The 17018-nt window shown below is 37.3% G+C and overlaps 1 protein-coding gene across 3 annotated transcripts in view; it reads left to right on the forward strand.

Moving 5' to 3' along the window:
* Nucleotides 1-5932, forward strand: part of aadat.L (aminoadipate aminotransferase L homeolog) — a 39546-nt gene extending 33614 nt beyond the window's left edge. For all 3 annotated transcript variants that reach the window (XM_041574179.1, XM_041574152.1, NM_001089711.1), the window contains 4 exon segments: nt 899-963; nt 3167-3273; nt 3935-4036; nt 5470-5932. In XM_041574179.1, the coding sequence (XP_041430113.1) occupies nt 899-963; nt 3167-3273; nt 3935-4036; nt 5470-5523 (328 nt within the window). In that variant the 3' untranslated portion in view covers nt 5524-5932.
* The last annotated feature ends 11086 nt before the right edge of the window (nt 5933-17018 follow it).

Here is a 17018-nt window from a genome sequence, read left to right on the forward strand (position 1 = left end):
GGCGGCAGGATTTTAGGGGGGCGGCATGCTGCCCAACCACACCCACATTGGTTGAAAAACACTGGGGATGCACAGGAGATACAATCTCCATGAAAATTTGCACGAATAAAGGGGAGGGGACAGGGGCGACAAATGGCAGCGGGCCTAGGGGCGTCCGCTATGTAAATCCTGCCCTGATTGATTGTTATTTCTTCCTTATATTTTGTAAAGTACACAAAGCTGCTTCTTTACCTATAAACCATATTATATAGCTTGTTCTCCAGTAAAAAAAATATGTTTGTTTGTACAATTATGTGACCTGTTAAAGATAACTGTACTTTAAGGGGGTTATTACTAAGGTTCGAGTTGTGTTTTCCACGAAAATTCTAGTTGTTTTTTTTTAATCAAAACTAGCCTTTTCAGGTTAAAAAAAAACCTCACATATGAGATTTATTATACCCTAACCCTGGAAATAGCTTGAAAAGAGTCAATGGCAGAGGTCCCTTGAATCATTTGAAGATGTTTATAGCAGACATGATGTTTGAGAGGGTTTTTCAGAGGGTTTTGGTCTAAAACTAAAATAATTCGAACAATTTGAGTTCTTTCCTGCAGAAAACTCGATTAATTCGGGTTTCACAACTCAGACTTGCAGAAGCGCATTTTTTCTATTCGAGTTATAAGAAAACATTAGAGTTGTGAGTTCATTCGGGTTCATTTGAGGTATAAAAAACTCATTTAACCTTTGATAAATAACTCCCTAGGAGTTATATATAGTCATTTCTAATTTCCTGTAGTATATGCATTATAGTAATGCTGAGTGGAAAAGTAGTTATTTGTGATGCATCCTTAATTACAGATATCATATGGAAATGCACAGTGATTTATCTTGTCTGCTTATAATATTTTATGTTGTTTTCAGCGTAATAAAGTTCTATAGGACTCAACGTGATGCAATGCTTGCTTCTGCAGATAAATGGTTAACAGGTTAGTTTACTGAGGGGGTCGTTAGGGGCATTTGTGCCCGCCAATTGCATTTAAGTTTAATCATTTCGACAAGTGTCTTACATAGCAACTGCATTAATAACACAAACACATGAATCAGCAGAAAAGACGATGGGGAGCTACTGGAGCATATTTGGAGACACAGATCTTCACTGCTAAAGGGCTGTGGTTGCCTTGGGCTGGTACAGAAGATCAAAACATAATGTACAATATTTCTAGCTACTTCTTTAGTTAGGCTTTAGTTTCTTCTCGGCTTTAGTTTCTATCTGGGACACCTTTCAGGGCTGCCTTGTGTTTGCCAACATTTTGCACTTTAAAAATCTGGTGCAGATATGCAGAGTGGAGCAATGCCCCAGACACTTTAAATGAGCACTAAGGAGTGTTATTTTGTGCCCCTTAGTACTCTAGTACAGTGGTCCCCAACCAGTAGCTCGTGAGCAACATGTTGCTCTCCAACCCCTTGGATGTTGCTCCCAATTGCCTCAAAGCAGATGTTTATTTTTGAATTCCAGCCTTGGAGGCAAGCTTTGGTTGTATAAAAACCAGATGCACTTTCAAACAAAGTAGGTTGATAATCCACATAGTGGCTACTAAATGGCCAATCACAGCACTTATTTGGCATCCCAAGAACATTTTTCATGCTAATGTTGCTCCCCACCACCTTTTACTTATGAATGTTGCTCACGGGTTCAAAAGGTTGGGGATCCCTGCTCTAGTACATTTGTCTGGAATTCCTCATGTCCCATCTGTCAGCAGCACCAGGAAAGCCTATAATAGTGCACCAGAGCAAACACAGAACCCATATTAGTGTACCAACGGCCCAAAAAACAGCTAGTCTTAGTGTATAAACAGCACAACAGAATCCATATTTTTGTACATCCAAACGCTGTTGTACCAGCAGAAAAACCTCAGAGTAATACTCATGGGCCTGCAAAACCTGTACTGGTGTGTGAGCAGAACAGAACATGGGCAGGGCCTCTTAGCATTAAATGCCACTGTGACTCTCAGCATTAAATGGTCCAGTGACTCCCAGCATTAATTGGTGACTCAGTTAATATTGTTTTTATTCACTTTTTCATTCAAAGTGGTTGTTTAGTATGATTTAGAGAATGATATTCTGACAAAATATGCAATCGTTTTTCTTTTTTTACTATTTGCGTTTTTTTCTTTATTTAGCAGATCTCCAGTTTGAAATTTCAGCAGCCTGGTTGATATGGTCCAAATTACTTTAGCAACCATGCATTCATTTCAATAAGAGACCGGAATAGGAATAGGAGAGGGTCTGAATAGAAAAACAAGTTATAAAAGCCTTACAGGGCTTTGTTTTTTAGATGGGGTCAGTGACCCACTTTTGGAAGCTGGAAAGAGTCAGAAGAAGAAGCCAAATAATTCAAAAACTATGAAAAGAAAAAATGAAGGGCAGTTGAAAAGTTGAACCACTTCTTTAATATGTTTATTATAATGTTCTAAATGACTGTTCCAATTGCCATTGTCATGGAGACATCAAAGGAACAGTTCAGTGTAAAAAAAAAAAAATTGGGTAAATAGGTAGGCTGTGCAAAATAAAAAAAATGTTTCTAATCTATAATTAGAATATAATATATATTATATAAAATATAATGTATCAAGGCCGGAGTGACAGGGTGTTTAACATAATAGCCAGAACACTACTTTCTGCCTTTTCAGCTCTCTAACTCTAGTTAGTCAGTGACTTGAAGGGGGGCCACATGGGACATAACTGTTCAGTTTTTAATTGATCCTCAGCATTCAGCTCAGATTCAAAAGCAACAGTTATGGCCCATGTACCCCCTCAAGTCACTGACTGGTTACTGCCTGGTAACCAATCAGTGGAAACCAAGAGAGCTGCAAAGCAGGAAGTAGTGTTCTGTTATGTTAGACATCCAGTCACTTCTTACTAACCTCCTAACTAACTATATTGAAAACATTTTTTATCTATCTTTTTACCCAGTTTTTATTTTTATACTGAGCAATTTCTTTAAGACATTGTTTTTCTTCTATGACCTTATGGAAAGGTTGATAGTAATGTTCATTCACAGGTATTCTGCCATGAATATTGGCTAGGACATTTTTCCTGTTACAATGTTAGAGCTGCCTAGGAATATTTTTTTAATATGTTTATTATATAGCATTTCCTCAGAAATATGTATTCATTTTTATCTAACAGGGTTAGCAGAATGGCACAGCCCTTCAGCAGGCATGTTCTTGTGGATTAAGATCAAAGATGTGGCAGATACTTATAAAATGATCATGCAGAAAGCAGTTAGTAAAGAGGTAAGGTGATGGAAACTTGTTTCATTTCTGTTAATTATTTGGCTACTAGTGGTGGACGAATTTATTTGACAAGCGCGAATTCGCGACGAATTTCCGCCAGCATCAATTTGCAGGTGTCAGCAGTGACGCTGGTGACAATTCCGATGCCGGCGACAATTAAACACGTCCATTAACTTTAATGCGCGTTGAATTGTCGCTGGAGTCGGAATTTTTGCCGGCAATTCGTTTCGGGAGTAATTCGCCCATTACTATTGGCTACATAGAGTTTTTGTCAATTCCTGAAAACTTGAGAAAGCAATAGATCTGCATAAATAGACAAGTCAGTCAGAATAAAACCAGATTCCTGCTTTTTTGATATTGCTGTATGCTTATGCTGTTTCTTATTACTATACTTATATGCTTGGTAAAACAAATAGGAGCACTGAAACACTCTAGCACAGTTATCACAGCATAGATTCAGTGAACTATGTTTAACAGTGCAGTGCCCTACTAAGTCATGGGTGGTACTCCACTGCTCTATTTCATTTTTTACTGTCTTAATGTTTTTTTTAGGGTTCTAGGTACAGGCTTGCTTGATACAGTGCCCACAGCTGGCATAAACACAAATCGATTTCATGAGTAAAAATCTGTTTCATTGACTAAGTGTGATTCATACTTGCAGATTCTTCTGGTTCCTGGATCAGCATTTAATTTAGACAGCGCAGTTTCAAGTTCGTATGTGAGAGCCTCTTTCTCGCTGTCCTCTCCGGAGCAGATGGATGAAGTAAGGAAAGAAAATTGATATTAATATATGCCTAGGTGCTGCCAAATAATATCATTTACTTGATTTTAGCAGAGCTAACAATGTGACACATACTTCTTATACATGAACAAATACAGTCATGGTCAAGTTTTGGTACCTGGATCAAATGACATGTTTTCTGTCTGCATTTGTGTTTCTGCTATGCTGCTTTAACTATAAATTGCCCTTCTTATATAAAGAACACAATTTCTCTAGGAAACAACCTAAGGGGCAGGTTTGTTATGCTTGCATTCTCCCAGGGTGTTGCATTTTAGCTATCAAAGCAGGGGGAGGCTGACATATCTGAAGGCTTCCAGTAATTTCCACTGTAATAAAGGTCACTAGGAAAGGGAACTTAAAGAGGAACTGTTGAAGTCAAGACAAGATCTGAAATCTCTGATTAACTGGTCACGTATACAAAGCAAAATCTCTATATCACTGCAAAGAAACCTCAAAGATTCAGCTGACATAGGAGTAGTGGGGCACAGGTTTTCTGTGCAAAATTGCTGGTACAAACATTATCTACATGGAAGAGTCATCAGAAGGCAGAATTTACCTGTGATCTTAACAGAAGTTAATGTCTGAAAAATGGAGTTTGGTCAGACGGCAGTAAAAGAAGGAAAGTTAATATCACTGGGGGATGCCAAAAGCTTAGTCACTGAACAGGCATTCATGTTCAAATTATAGTTTTATTAATCAGATTCACACCAAGTCTGGTTAGTTTTTACCCAGTAAGCAGAAATGATCTTGTTAATGTTTGCCACGCAAAATACTTTTGAAATTGTCATGTAGGTTAAAAGTTCTTATTTATACAGCCCGCTTTTAAAGGGGACCTGTCACCTGCACATAAAAAGCTGTATAATTAAGCATGGAACCCAAATTGTTTTTTTCATTAAAGCATGCATACCTGTTATAAAGGCATTTAAATAACTGAGCTGTCAATCAAATATTACCTGCCCCACCTTTATGCCTGAGGCATAGAGGTGGGGCAGTCAATTACTTTGACTTTCTATTCAGCACTTTATAGATGTCACTGCTCTCCCCACATTCCCCCTCCCTCCTCACACTCTATAATTGTGTACGGCAATGCAATGTGTATGGGCACATACACATACACATTCGGGCGCATACACAAGATTTTGGGGTGATACACAACTTGTCTTAAAAATAAAAAGCACAAAATGTCTCCAGCCTGTGTACTGTGATTGTGTAATTGCAAGAATGAAGGAAACAACATTTAAATAATAAATGTAGTGTAAGTAAGTTTCATTTTGCTCAACTAACATGATAAAAAATAATTTGGAATTATTTCATAGGGTGACAGGTCCCCTTTAAAGCAACAATACAAAAATATTGTTAAACAGATTGATTTCTGTTAAATTTTAAATTGCTGACTTTGTGATTTTCTGTTTCAGGGTTTGAAGAGATTGGCATCCATCATTATTGAAGAAAGAAACGCAAGAGGCTAAATCTGCAATCAGGACGCAGTCAAGTCGTAGAGGGATATTGTTGTCACACTACAAAATGTTTGTTCTTCCTAAACAAAATCTATCTTGGGGAAAACATTTTTTACTTCACTTTAAAAAAAAATAAGTCTGTTATTATATAATATCAGTATCAGTATAAGTTAATAGAATGTACAATAAATAAACCTCATTGCAGTGTACTACAATATTGGGAGATCTACAAAGTCACCAAGTGGAGTTGCTGGATGCATCACTTAAAAACCTTATTGAATAAGCTCTAGGAATTTTTAATTCTTTTAAATAAACTTGTGACAGACAACCCCTTTTTATCTGTAACGTTTAGGACTAATATTTAAGTGATACAGCTGAAACATGTGCTCATAATAATAAATATAAAAAACAAATTGTTAAACAGATTTGTGATTTTTATTTGCTAGTGAAACTTGATACATATATTCATTATGAAGAGAAGAGTGGGATTGGTGGAACTAAATTTACAGTATTTTTCTGAACTTGGAACAGGGCTGCTGGCCATGTCATAAAAAGAACTGACTCATATATGCAAATGTTACTGGTACTTGCTTTGCTTTCATTCCTATTTAAGGCACTATTGGAAAGAAAACAAGAAAGCATGTTGAGAGCTGTCAGGCCAGTTTAGAGTGCAGTTAAAAGAATCCATTCACTAATGAAGAATACTGTGTTTGGCAGCTAGGCCATAAATGTGTATATATTTAGTTATCAGCACTTTTCAAAGGCCTGTCACATTTGTTATAAGCATATGTTCATTTACAAAGAGGGATTGATCAATGCACCTACCCTGTATTACAAGTGATTTATTTTGTCAGAGTAAACAATAAGAACAAGTGTCCTGTTGCATTCTTTAAGGAAGATTGTCTCCTTAATAATGGCTTGTAGCTTTCTCCCATATTACCAGATATTTTTAAAGCAATTGTGTAAAAATAAAAACTGGGTAAATAAATATCTATGCAAAATAAAACATGTTTTCAATATAGTTACAGCAGTAAGCCAAAAAGTAATGTATGAAGGTTGGAGTGAGCAAATGTATAACATAATAGCCAGAGCACTACTTCCTGCTTTGTAGCTCTCTGATTGGTTACCTGTCAATAACCAATCAGTGACTTGAGGGGGGACATAACTGTTGCTTTTGAATCTGAGCTGAATGCTGAGGATCAATTGCAAACTCACTGAACAGTTATTTCCTATGTGGCCCCCCTTCAAGTCGCTGACTAAAGGTGGCCATACACGGAGAGATCCGCTCGTTTGGCGGATCTCTCTCCGATATGCCCACCTCAAGGTGGGCAATATCGGGCTGATCCGTCGGGGCCCCCATATACACGGGCCAATAAGCTGCCGACTCGGTCTGTCGGTAGCTTTTATCACCCCGTGTATGGCCACCTTAAGTTAGAGAGCTGAAAAGCAGGAAGTTGGGTTCTGTTATATTAGACATCCAATCACTCCAGCCTTTATACATTACATTTTTGGCTATCTATATTAGAAACATTTTTTATTTTGCACAGCCTTTCTATTTTCTATATGTTTTCATTTTAACACTGAAGCGGGGTGCTAAACTATAAAGAATTTGTCCTGCCTTACTGCAGCATATCTGTGCTAAAATATGAGGCGGCTGTAAGTGCATGCATGAGAAAAATATAATAGAAGTGCTACTGACTGGGGAAAATAGCCACACACACACACAAACAGATGTGATTAATACATATTAGTACAGATACAGTGTAATATAATACATATAGATCTGATTAATACATATTCTCCACAACAGTTATCAGTAATCAGAACTGGGATGTTCCTTGACCTTCAAACACAAAACACCAGTGCAATCATTCATTTATTTATATTTATATTTTGATGCAGGGGTAGTATTATCCTTTATATAAACAAAAGACAATGTTTAGGTCCATTGCTTTTATTCTTTTGTAGGCCAGTTGTCCTGCCTTTCTGTATGTAGCCAGTCAGCAGCATTGTTTGTGATATCCCTATGCACACACATCTCATTTTCTATTGTGTGTCTGCTCCATCCATTAAACTGTCATTAAATCATAGTTGTTCTCAGCAGCAGAGATGTTTGTGAGGAGGGAAAGAAGAATCAAATGACATTTGTCATTCCCTTTCATTAATGTCAAGGAAACATGTACCCCATTTACTGTAAAAGGATATTAGAAGTGATCAGAGTTCCACATATAAAGGTGCCTATAAAGGCACACAGCCAGATGCTTTTATATAGGTCATGAAAGTCTAAAGTAAGGGGTCCATTATTTTAATGGATTGTGGGACACAAGCTGCACCAAGCACCATCTATAAGGATATAGGTTACCGTATATTTGAGGTACAGATGCAAGAAGAATTATGGCTCGGGTATGTAGTAATAATCTCTGCTGTGCAATACATGCAGTTTTTACTCTCAATTTGTGACATATTTATTTGAAAGCAGGCAAACCTTCAAAAAACAATGCTGCTCTGGCTTCTTTTATTATACAAAGAGGCATAAGGTCAATGCCTTTATTTTGAAAATATTTACAAGGAATAGTGGTGAAGTCAAAAATTTTGCCCCTTAGAAAACAATAAAAATGCTTGTGGGGCTTCTCTGTATTTTATTGTATCCTCTGGTCCAGCATATGAAATACCTGTCATTATCACGACGTATTGTGTATTATTGTGCATATTCCAATTACCTCCTCAACACCAGAAAATGAAAATATTCACTCTGTCTACACATTTGAAGAGCTCGATGAAAACATATATTTGGATTAAAGGCATTTTGATCACCATTGTCTGTATTGGGATCTGTTATACAGAATTCTCAGGACATGGGGTTTTCCAGATGAGGGATCATTTCAAAATTTGGATCTCCATAACTAAAGTCTGCTTAAAAAAAATCATTTAAACGTTAAAAAAGGCTTCAATAAGGATTCATTATATCGTAGTTTGGATCAAGTACAAGGTACTGTTTTATTATTACAGAGAGAAAGGAAATCATTTTTAAAATTTTGAATCATGTGGTTAAAATGGTGTCTAAGGGGGATAGCCTTCCCACAATTCAGGGCTTTCTGGATAACAGGTTTCCAGATAATAGATCCTATATCCGTGGTAGTTCCTGGCATTAGGTATATCCTGGGAATAATGCTTCACATTGTCAGTAAAGACAAGCAATTTGCTGGGACCATCAGGCAACAAAATATGTTAAGAGTCACATTTCACCGTTTCACAGGACTTGCAGTCTATGTTTATCCAAAATTCTGCACATTTTGCTTAGACAGCGGATAAATTTTGTTCTCATACACATTGCAGTTAAACAGAGAACTCCTCCACCCAATCAAACAACTGTACATGTGCAGGATTGCAATAAACATTTATTAATTCACATCATTAATTAACCAATAATTGTGGTGTTACCAGTCTTTTACTCATCTTGTAACTTCGCCAAAGTACAAAATAACAAGTTGTTTTGTCAGCTATAAATGATTCATTTAGGCTAAGTGTAACATTATCCAGCAGATGGCAGGCTTACATTAGAATGTGCCTTGCTTGCACTGCTTCTAGTATTTATCATTAACACAAAGCAAATATGAAATCGTAGATTGTTTTTTTAGTCCTCATCTAAATGGTAAGGCAAAAACTGTATATCTTCATGCTGCTCATGACTGCTCAAGTCTGCATAGATGGTAGATTGTCTGTTTGTTGTAGACTTTACAAATCTTGTCTTAAATAAAACAACAAAATATGAAATATAACTGCTTACAGTGTCACTAAGTGGGCAGATTTATTAAGGTTCAAATTGTAAATTTGAATTCAAATTTTTTGGTCAACACTCACAAATTTGAGTTGAGAATAATTCAAACTCGAACTCGAATTCGACTATTTGACAGCTAAAACCTGCCGAGTTCATGTAGAAGTCAATGGCAGAGATCCAGTGACCCATTTGAAGATGTTAATAGCCTTCCTGACATTCAAGAGATTTAAATTCGATAAGAGTTTTGGGTCGGAAATATTCGATTGGCTTTTAGATGTTCAAGTTTTTTCTTAAAGGGATTGTTCACCTTTGAGTTACCTTTTATTATAATGTAGAGAGTGATATTCTGAGACAATTTGCAATTGGTTTTTATTTTTGTTATTTGTGGGTTTAGAGTTGTTTACAGTTTCAGCAATCTGGTTGCTAGGGTCCAAATTACCCTAGCAACATACACTGATTTGAATAAGAGACTGGAAGATGAATAGGAAAGGGCCTCAATAGAAAGATGAGTAATAAAAAGTAGCAATAACAATAAACTTGTTGCCTTACAGTGCATTTGTTTTTAGATGGGGTCAGTGACCCCCATTTGAATGCTGGAAATAGTCAGAAGAAGAAGGCAAAAACTGTAAAAAATAAATAATGAAGAATTAGCCATTCTATATTAAAATTTAACTTTATGGCGAGCCACCACTTTAAATAAGATACAATTCGATTTTCAAGGTCATTCGAGTTCATTCGAGGTAAAAAAAAAAATTCTAACCTTAGACCTTTGATAAAACCTAGTTGCTTGGTAGTAAGTTGTAAAATTAGTATTTTTGATTTTTATTAAAAATTTTATAGACAAAGAAAGTGATATTGGCTCTAAAGCTTAATAAAATCGAGCTGGGGACCCTTGGATCTGTGCTCAAGGGCCCACGCTACCACTGACCACTGTGCCCCCCCATACATAAACCTTCCTGACAAACACCCCCATTCTGATTTCTGTGGATAAATCCAGTAAAAGAGGGCCACTGGGGGGCCCACCAGGATGTATCCTAGTGCCAGGAGGGCCAGTAAAGTACAGGTATAAAACCTATTATCCAGAATGCTCAGGACCTGGGAGTTTCCAGATAATGGATCTCTCCGTAATTTGGATCTTCATTACTTTGGTCTACTAGAAAATCATGTAAACATTAAATAAACCCAATAGGCTGGTTTTGCCTCCAATAAGAATTTTTATATTTTATTTTGGATCAAATACAAGCGACTGTTTTATTATTACAGAGAAAAAATTGTTTTGGATTATTTGGATAAAACGGAGTCTATGAGAGACATCCTTTCCGTAATTCAGAGCTTTCTGGACAACGGGTTTCCAGATAACAGATCCAATACCTGTATATCGTCAGACACATAAAACGTTAATATGTCTACACTGTTTGAACACTAGAGGGCTCCACAGAACAATTACTTTGCTAAAGGTACAATAGGTTGTGTTGTAAAGGGTTCCAATAAAAAGTGAGTATGCCTGAAAGCATTATGTAATATAATGTAAATTTATTATGTAAATATTATGTAATAATTTTACAATTTAAATTTATTTGAAATAATTTTAAAATGTAAATGTATTATGTAAATATTTTGTAATATAATGTAATTTGTGTAAAGGGGCACAATCTTCTTCTATTGAAAGAGCTATTCAGTGGAAATTCTTTATGTTGTAACTACTTTCAGACTCCCATCAATTGTAGAGGGAGAGTTACTTTTCCTGTTAATGGTGATCAGTCTGTGAGTTTGCATCATGGCTCCGTTTATCTATTAACATTTTATTGGGTCATTTATTAGAGGTTCTATATTTATACCTTAAATGCTCATTTTCCATCACGGAAAAGTTTGCCACTCAAGTTGGAAATACTGTACATACTGTACATAATTATTTATATATGAATAGGGGAGAAAAATAAGAGACATAGGAAGGCTGGTATTTTTTTATATAAATATATGTATAACTGCTGCCAGAGAAGCACTTAACACTGCCCATGCCACCTGAGTGGATGAAAACTGACAGACGGGTGGTCTGTCAGTTTTCATCCAGAAGAGTGTATGGGTCAATTCATTTATTTTTATCCCTTGGCTAATATGTAAAACAGAAACATGTCCCCATTCCTCCTTATTGTAATCACTTCTGGCAACCATCAGCACAGTCAGGCAAAGCCCTCAATCTTCATTTCATGCCAGTAAATAAAACAAGGAGCCTTAAACCCCTGCCAATTACACAATAAAATGTAAACAATCCAACAGAGGGGAAAGGACTTCATCATTCCTGCAGTGAGGCACAAGTGAAGGAACATTTACTATAATAAAGACACAGGTTGCAGGGGCATGATCATCCCCACAAGAAGACAAGGTGGATTCCAGTGACCCCTGTTTATTTGGCTCTAAAATTAGATATGACAAATTTGGCAGTAATTCCTGTTTCAAAGTCATCTTTTAATATAAACAGCAACCTGCTGTGGAGATAAGACAATTACAAGCTTTATTATAGGTAGGTTTGTACTGTAATTGTGTATACATTGTGTTTAACAAATTGGACCACATTTTGTAGTTTTATTGTGAAGATTCAACACTTGGGGCAGATTTATTAAGGCTTGGGTTGTGTTTTCCATGAAAACTTCAAGTTTTCAAAGTGATTTTTCATTTAAAAATCTTTTTTTTTCTGAGTTAAAAAAAAATGTTTTTTGTAAAAAAACTAATTTTTCAAGATTTATTATACCCCGACCGTGAAAATAGTTTAAATCCGAAAAGACACCATCTAAAACCTGTCGAGGTCAAGTAGAAGTCAATGGCAGAGGTCCCTTGAACCATTTGAAGATGTTTGAAGCCTTCAGGATGTTCAAGGTTTTTTTTGGAGAGTTTCCCTTGAAAACACGAATAATTTGAGCGATTTGTGTTTTTTCCCCATGGATACATCAATTCATTCGAGTTTCCACGAACTCTGATTCAAGTTTTTTCCATTTAAGTCTTTTCTTAAATAAGAAACCATTCGGTTTGTGAGTTCATTTGAAGTTTTAAAGAGCTCGCATATATAGTAACCCCCAAAGTCTGTGTTTCACACATACACATACACATATGATGTTGTATTTATTAAATGGCTAACATATCAGTTTATTATACCTTATTAGTATTAGGGATAGACCGAATCCATTATTTTTGATTCGGCTGAACCCCCGAATCTTTTGTGAAATATTCGGTCAAATACCGAACCGAATCTGAACCCTAATTTGCATATACAAATTAGGGGTGTGAAGGGGAAAACATTTTTTACTTCCTTGTTTTGTGACAAAAAGTCACGCAATTTCCCTCCTAACCGAATTAGAATTCGGTCAAATCCGAATCCTGCTGAAAAAGGTCAGAATCCTGGCCGAATCCCGAAACAATACTGCATTTGGTGCATCCCTAATTAGTATTAAGTTTACTTGTTTACCTTCAAAGCAGATGTTTTCTGTTCTTTAGTCTAAATTTGGTTGGACAGACTGAATCATATAAATGTCTGCATTGTGAGTTAGTACATAAAGTGCAGAGGGGAAAGTGCTGCTCAGTAGGCTGCCGCTGGTACAAGGCGTAGGGTCATGTTTCATGAATCCAGTGTTCTGGTCTTCAGGTTTCAGCAAAGTTCATATGCAGGATATGAGAGCACACCAGTTGGATGTTCCAGGATTACCCAACTATAGCAAAACAGGCTTCAACAGGGACATCCTGAAAATATGTACCTTGCTTGCAAAAGAAGGGGCCCAGGTAATACTAAGGCACAAACAATGTAAATTATGGATATGTAACCTTTGGCCCTGCAGGTGTTGCAAAATGCAAGCCTAAGAAAACCTATACTGGGAATGATACTCCTTGAAATGGTAGTTAACATAATCATCATCATCATTTATTTATATAGCGCCAACAGGTTAGGCAGTGCTTTGCCTCAGTTGATAACAAACAGGGAACAAATGGTGAATAACAAACAAGGGTTAACAGATTACAATAGAATTAGAGGGCCCTACTCGCGAGAGTTTATAATTAAAGGTTAGGGTACAATTGAGACATTAGGAGGCAGATTTATTAAGGGTCAAAGTGAAAATTAGAATTTTCGAATTTTTTTTTTTGGTCAAAACTCTCAAATTCTAATTGTGAATTAGCCAAACTCGATTTGAGTTTTAATTGGAATTCGATTTCGAAACATATCATACTCTGGCCCTTTAAGAACTCAAATTCGACTATTCGCCACCTTACACCTGCCGAATTGCTTCATAAGTCAATGGGAGAGGTCCAGGGATCAATTTGGTGATGTTTGCAGCCTTCCTGACATCGAGTTTGAACAAATTTGAGTCCGAGCTGAGAAAATTCAATTTTATTAATAAATTTCAATAAGTTGAACAGGTGGGTCTTTTATTGCATCATTTTTTAATGTGTACTTTTGTCAGCATTTCTTTTTTTCAAGGTGACTGCCTTCTTGCCACCTGGCTGGTATTTTATTCATAGATTGTGCTGTAGCTTTTGTTACATCTTTTGTTTGCAAGGAGACAAATACAAGCTCACCCTCCCCAGAGCTAAGGTTAATGTGCTCATTGTCAACTCAGACAGGAAAGCAGATGCATTGTACTGAGACACCTTCAATGATGTAGTGGTTTGTACTGGTCCCTTTGGAGCAGGATTTCCTATTTGTTAGGACACATAGAGGTGTTTGTCTGTTACTGCATAGTCCTTGTATATCCAAGGTCACTGCACAGAAAAAATACCATGCACTTGCTTTACAGTAACTCTATGAAAAGCTTCAATCGCCAACCTGATTTGTTACAGCAAATGGAATTAAACAGCACTATAGGTATGACCTAACAAACATTAATCTTGTACAAACAGCAAACGGCAATACAAAAAAGCAATAGGCTTCAACAAACAGGAGAATTAATGCAACAAACAGCTTCGGTTTCAAGGAAAGTTTGATAAAAAAAAGTATTACAATAAACATGAAGTGGTGTTTTTAAATTCTGTCAGTTTCAAGTGATCAATCAATGAAACTGGGGTGAACGCACTTAAATCACATCGGCAAACGTAGAAAGAGCGTTTTTTATCAAAAAATCATGTTAAAAAGATATACCGACCCCATAGTATTCATCCTTACGCGTTTCATACCCTCTGGTACTTAATCATAGGCATGCCTATGTTTGCTCTTTTGAAAAACAGATTACAGTGCAGAAGTCTGCTGGAGCAGCACTTAACTGAATATTGGATATGCATATGGGGGAAGGTCTTGCTCAAAATAGCTTACAGTCTAAAAGGGAAGGGGAGTCTGAGAAAAATGTGTGGGTGACCTATGCAGTGGTAAAGGTCCTGCAGTCTAAATATTAGCAGTGTAGAATGAAAATCAGTATATCACTGTGGGTATGCTTGTGGGTGAAGAGTGAGAAGTGGACATGTTGTTGAGGGCTTGGATTGTAACCTTGGATAAGAGGTAGTTTTAAGTGAGCATTGGAAGGTCTTGGGGCTCTGGAAATGTGAGGTTACCTGGTGGTCTAGTGGGTCCAGGGGCGGGAACACCCGCAGCCCTAATCTTCTGCACTCAATGCGAATCTTCTTTATGGAGCGCGTGCTGGCCCACTTACGGGTTTAGGCGCTGCGCGTTATTACGTCATCACGTTTTGGCTCAAAGTTTAAATATTTAAAATTGCCATGGACAAATTCCCATTGCCCAATGTAAAGGTCTTTTCTAAAGTTCCTGGGTGATTTCTACTGTGTTTTGACTTTTTTCTGACTCTGCCTGTTCCTGGTTTTTCGTCTAGTTTGCTGCCTGTCCTGAACATTGCCCATTTTGACTACTCTCTTGAACTCTGCCTAGTACTTGCGATATTGATGTGTTCTGACCCAGCCTGTGACCACGACTATTCTCATACTTGCTGAATCTGTACTGGCTTTCCTGTTTGGTTTGATCTGGACTGTGACCTCGACTACGCTTCTTGTTCTCTTGTACTATTGCTAGGAAGAATGGCTTGTTTCACCTGATGCCAATTTGGCCACAGGTGATTTGTGTAAGCCATTTGACTGGATATAAAAACCCCTACCCTGCTCTGACTCATTGCCCAGTATAGGTCTACTTTGCTAGTTACTGGGTGCGAATTGCTGTTGTTAAACCATGTTTGATCTTGCCTGTCCCTGTTCCTGATTTGTCTGCCTGAACTTTGAATATTTACCACACTCTTGTTCTCGATCCTATTGATATATGTTACGTTCCCTTGCCTGCCCAGAGTTTACCCCTTTGTCCTCTCATGTTAAGTGCTTGCAGCATCTGAGTAGCGGAGGGCTCCTCCCAAAGCCAAAGGTGGATGCTAAAGGCAGAAGAGTGAGACGAGACCAGGACCTTGGAGTTTTGGGATACCAGAAATTACAATAGGAGAATTAGGCCAAAGAAGCAGAGAATGGGGAAGATGTATACTGAGAAGAGGAGAATGGGTACAAGGGTGAATGGGATGAACATTTTATTGGAAATTTAGTATAGCATTGTACTCAAGAAGAGGGAAAAAGGCAAATCATAGAATACAATGATACACTGGGATTGGTGGAGCAAGGTAACATTTGTGTGTGTGTACTTTGTTATTCGGGCTAGCAGTGCCACAAAATTTAGTAATGATAGTTTATAACTCTGTGTTTTGGAGCAAAAACACAAATTCTTCCACTGGTCTGGGGTTACTGTTAGGGGGTTTTAGATATAAAATGTTCCAAATCAGCTCCAAGATGTAAAATGTGAATTTTAAGTAAGTATTTGCATTTTTTTAGCTAAGCTAAATTAAAGGGGTTGTTCACCTTCCAAACAGTTTTTTCAATTCAGTTGTTTTTAGATTGTTCCCCATAAATAAAGACTTTTTTTAAATACTTTCCATTATTTATTTTTTACGTTTTTTCCAAAATCTAAGTGTAAAGTTGAATGTTTGTGTCTGTGGTTTTTGAGTCTGGCAAATACACAAGGGGGGTTGTGGGAGCACCCGCATTGCTAAGTAAAAATATATATAAGTATAAGGGAAGTGCTACTGGCATATCCAAATGGGTCAGTGCACATTCCCTGGGCCCCTGTCTAAGTAATTCAGTAGATATGCAAATGCATGTGTTAACAAAGACAGGGGTTTTTAGTTGCAAAGTTATGATCATAAAGTTGAAAAGCCACCATACCACGTCAAGGTAAACCCCATATGGCGGTCCCTAACTTGTTTACCTACCAGTCATAGTATTGAGGATCCTGTGTCTCTCTGCATAATAGCAATAGTAAAGTAAAAAGTAAAAGTCTGCTGAACCTTGGTTTCTGGAGGGCTAAAACCTCCCCCGCTGCTGAATTGCAGCTTTTAAGAGAGAGTGATTGCCCAAACCAACGCCCATTTTTGACAAAAATCTATAAATATGGTGCAGTTAAAAGCATAGGGCCACTATTAATTAATAGGGGTGGGTATGGGGGGTGCTACAAGCCACAAGAAGCTTAGCCAAAGCTACAGGCTGTAAAAGCAAATACACAAGGGGGGTTGTGGGAGCACCCGCATTGCTAAGTAAAAATATATATAAGTATAAGGGAAGTGCTACTGGCATATCCAAATGGGTCAGTGCACATTCCCTGGGCCCCTGTCTAAGTAATTCCCACCCCTATATACTAATGGTGGTCCTATGCTTTTAAATATGGGCGTTGGTTTGGGCAATCTCTCTCTCTTAAAAGCCTTAACTGGCG

Source organism: Xenopus laevis, chromosome 1L (genome assembly GCF_017654675.1).
Source record: "Xenopus laevis strain J_2021 chromosome 1L, Xenopus_laevis_v10.1, whole genome shotgun sequence".
Classification (NCBI taxonomy): domain Eukaryota; kingdom Metazoa; phylum Chordata; class Amphibia; order Anura; family Pipidae; genus Xenopus; species Xenopus laevis.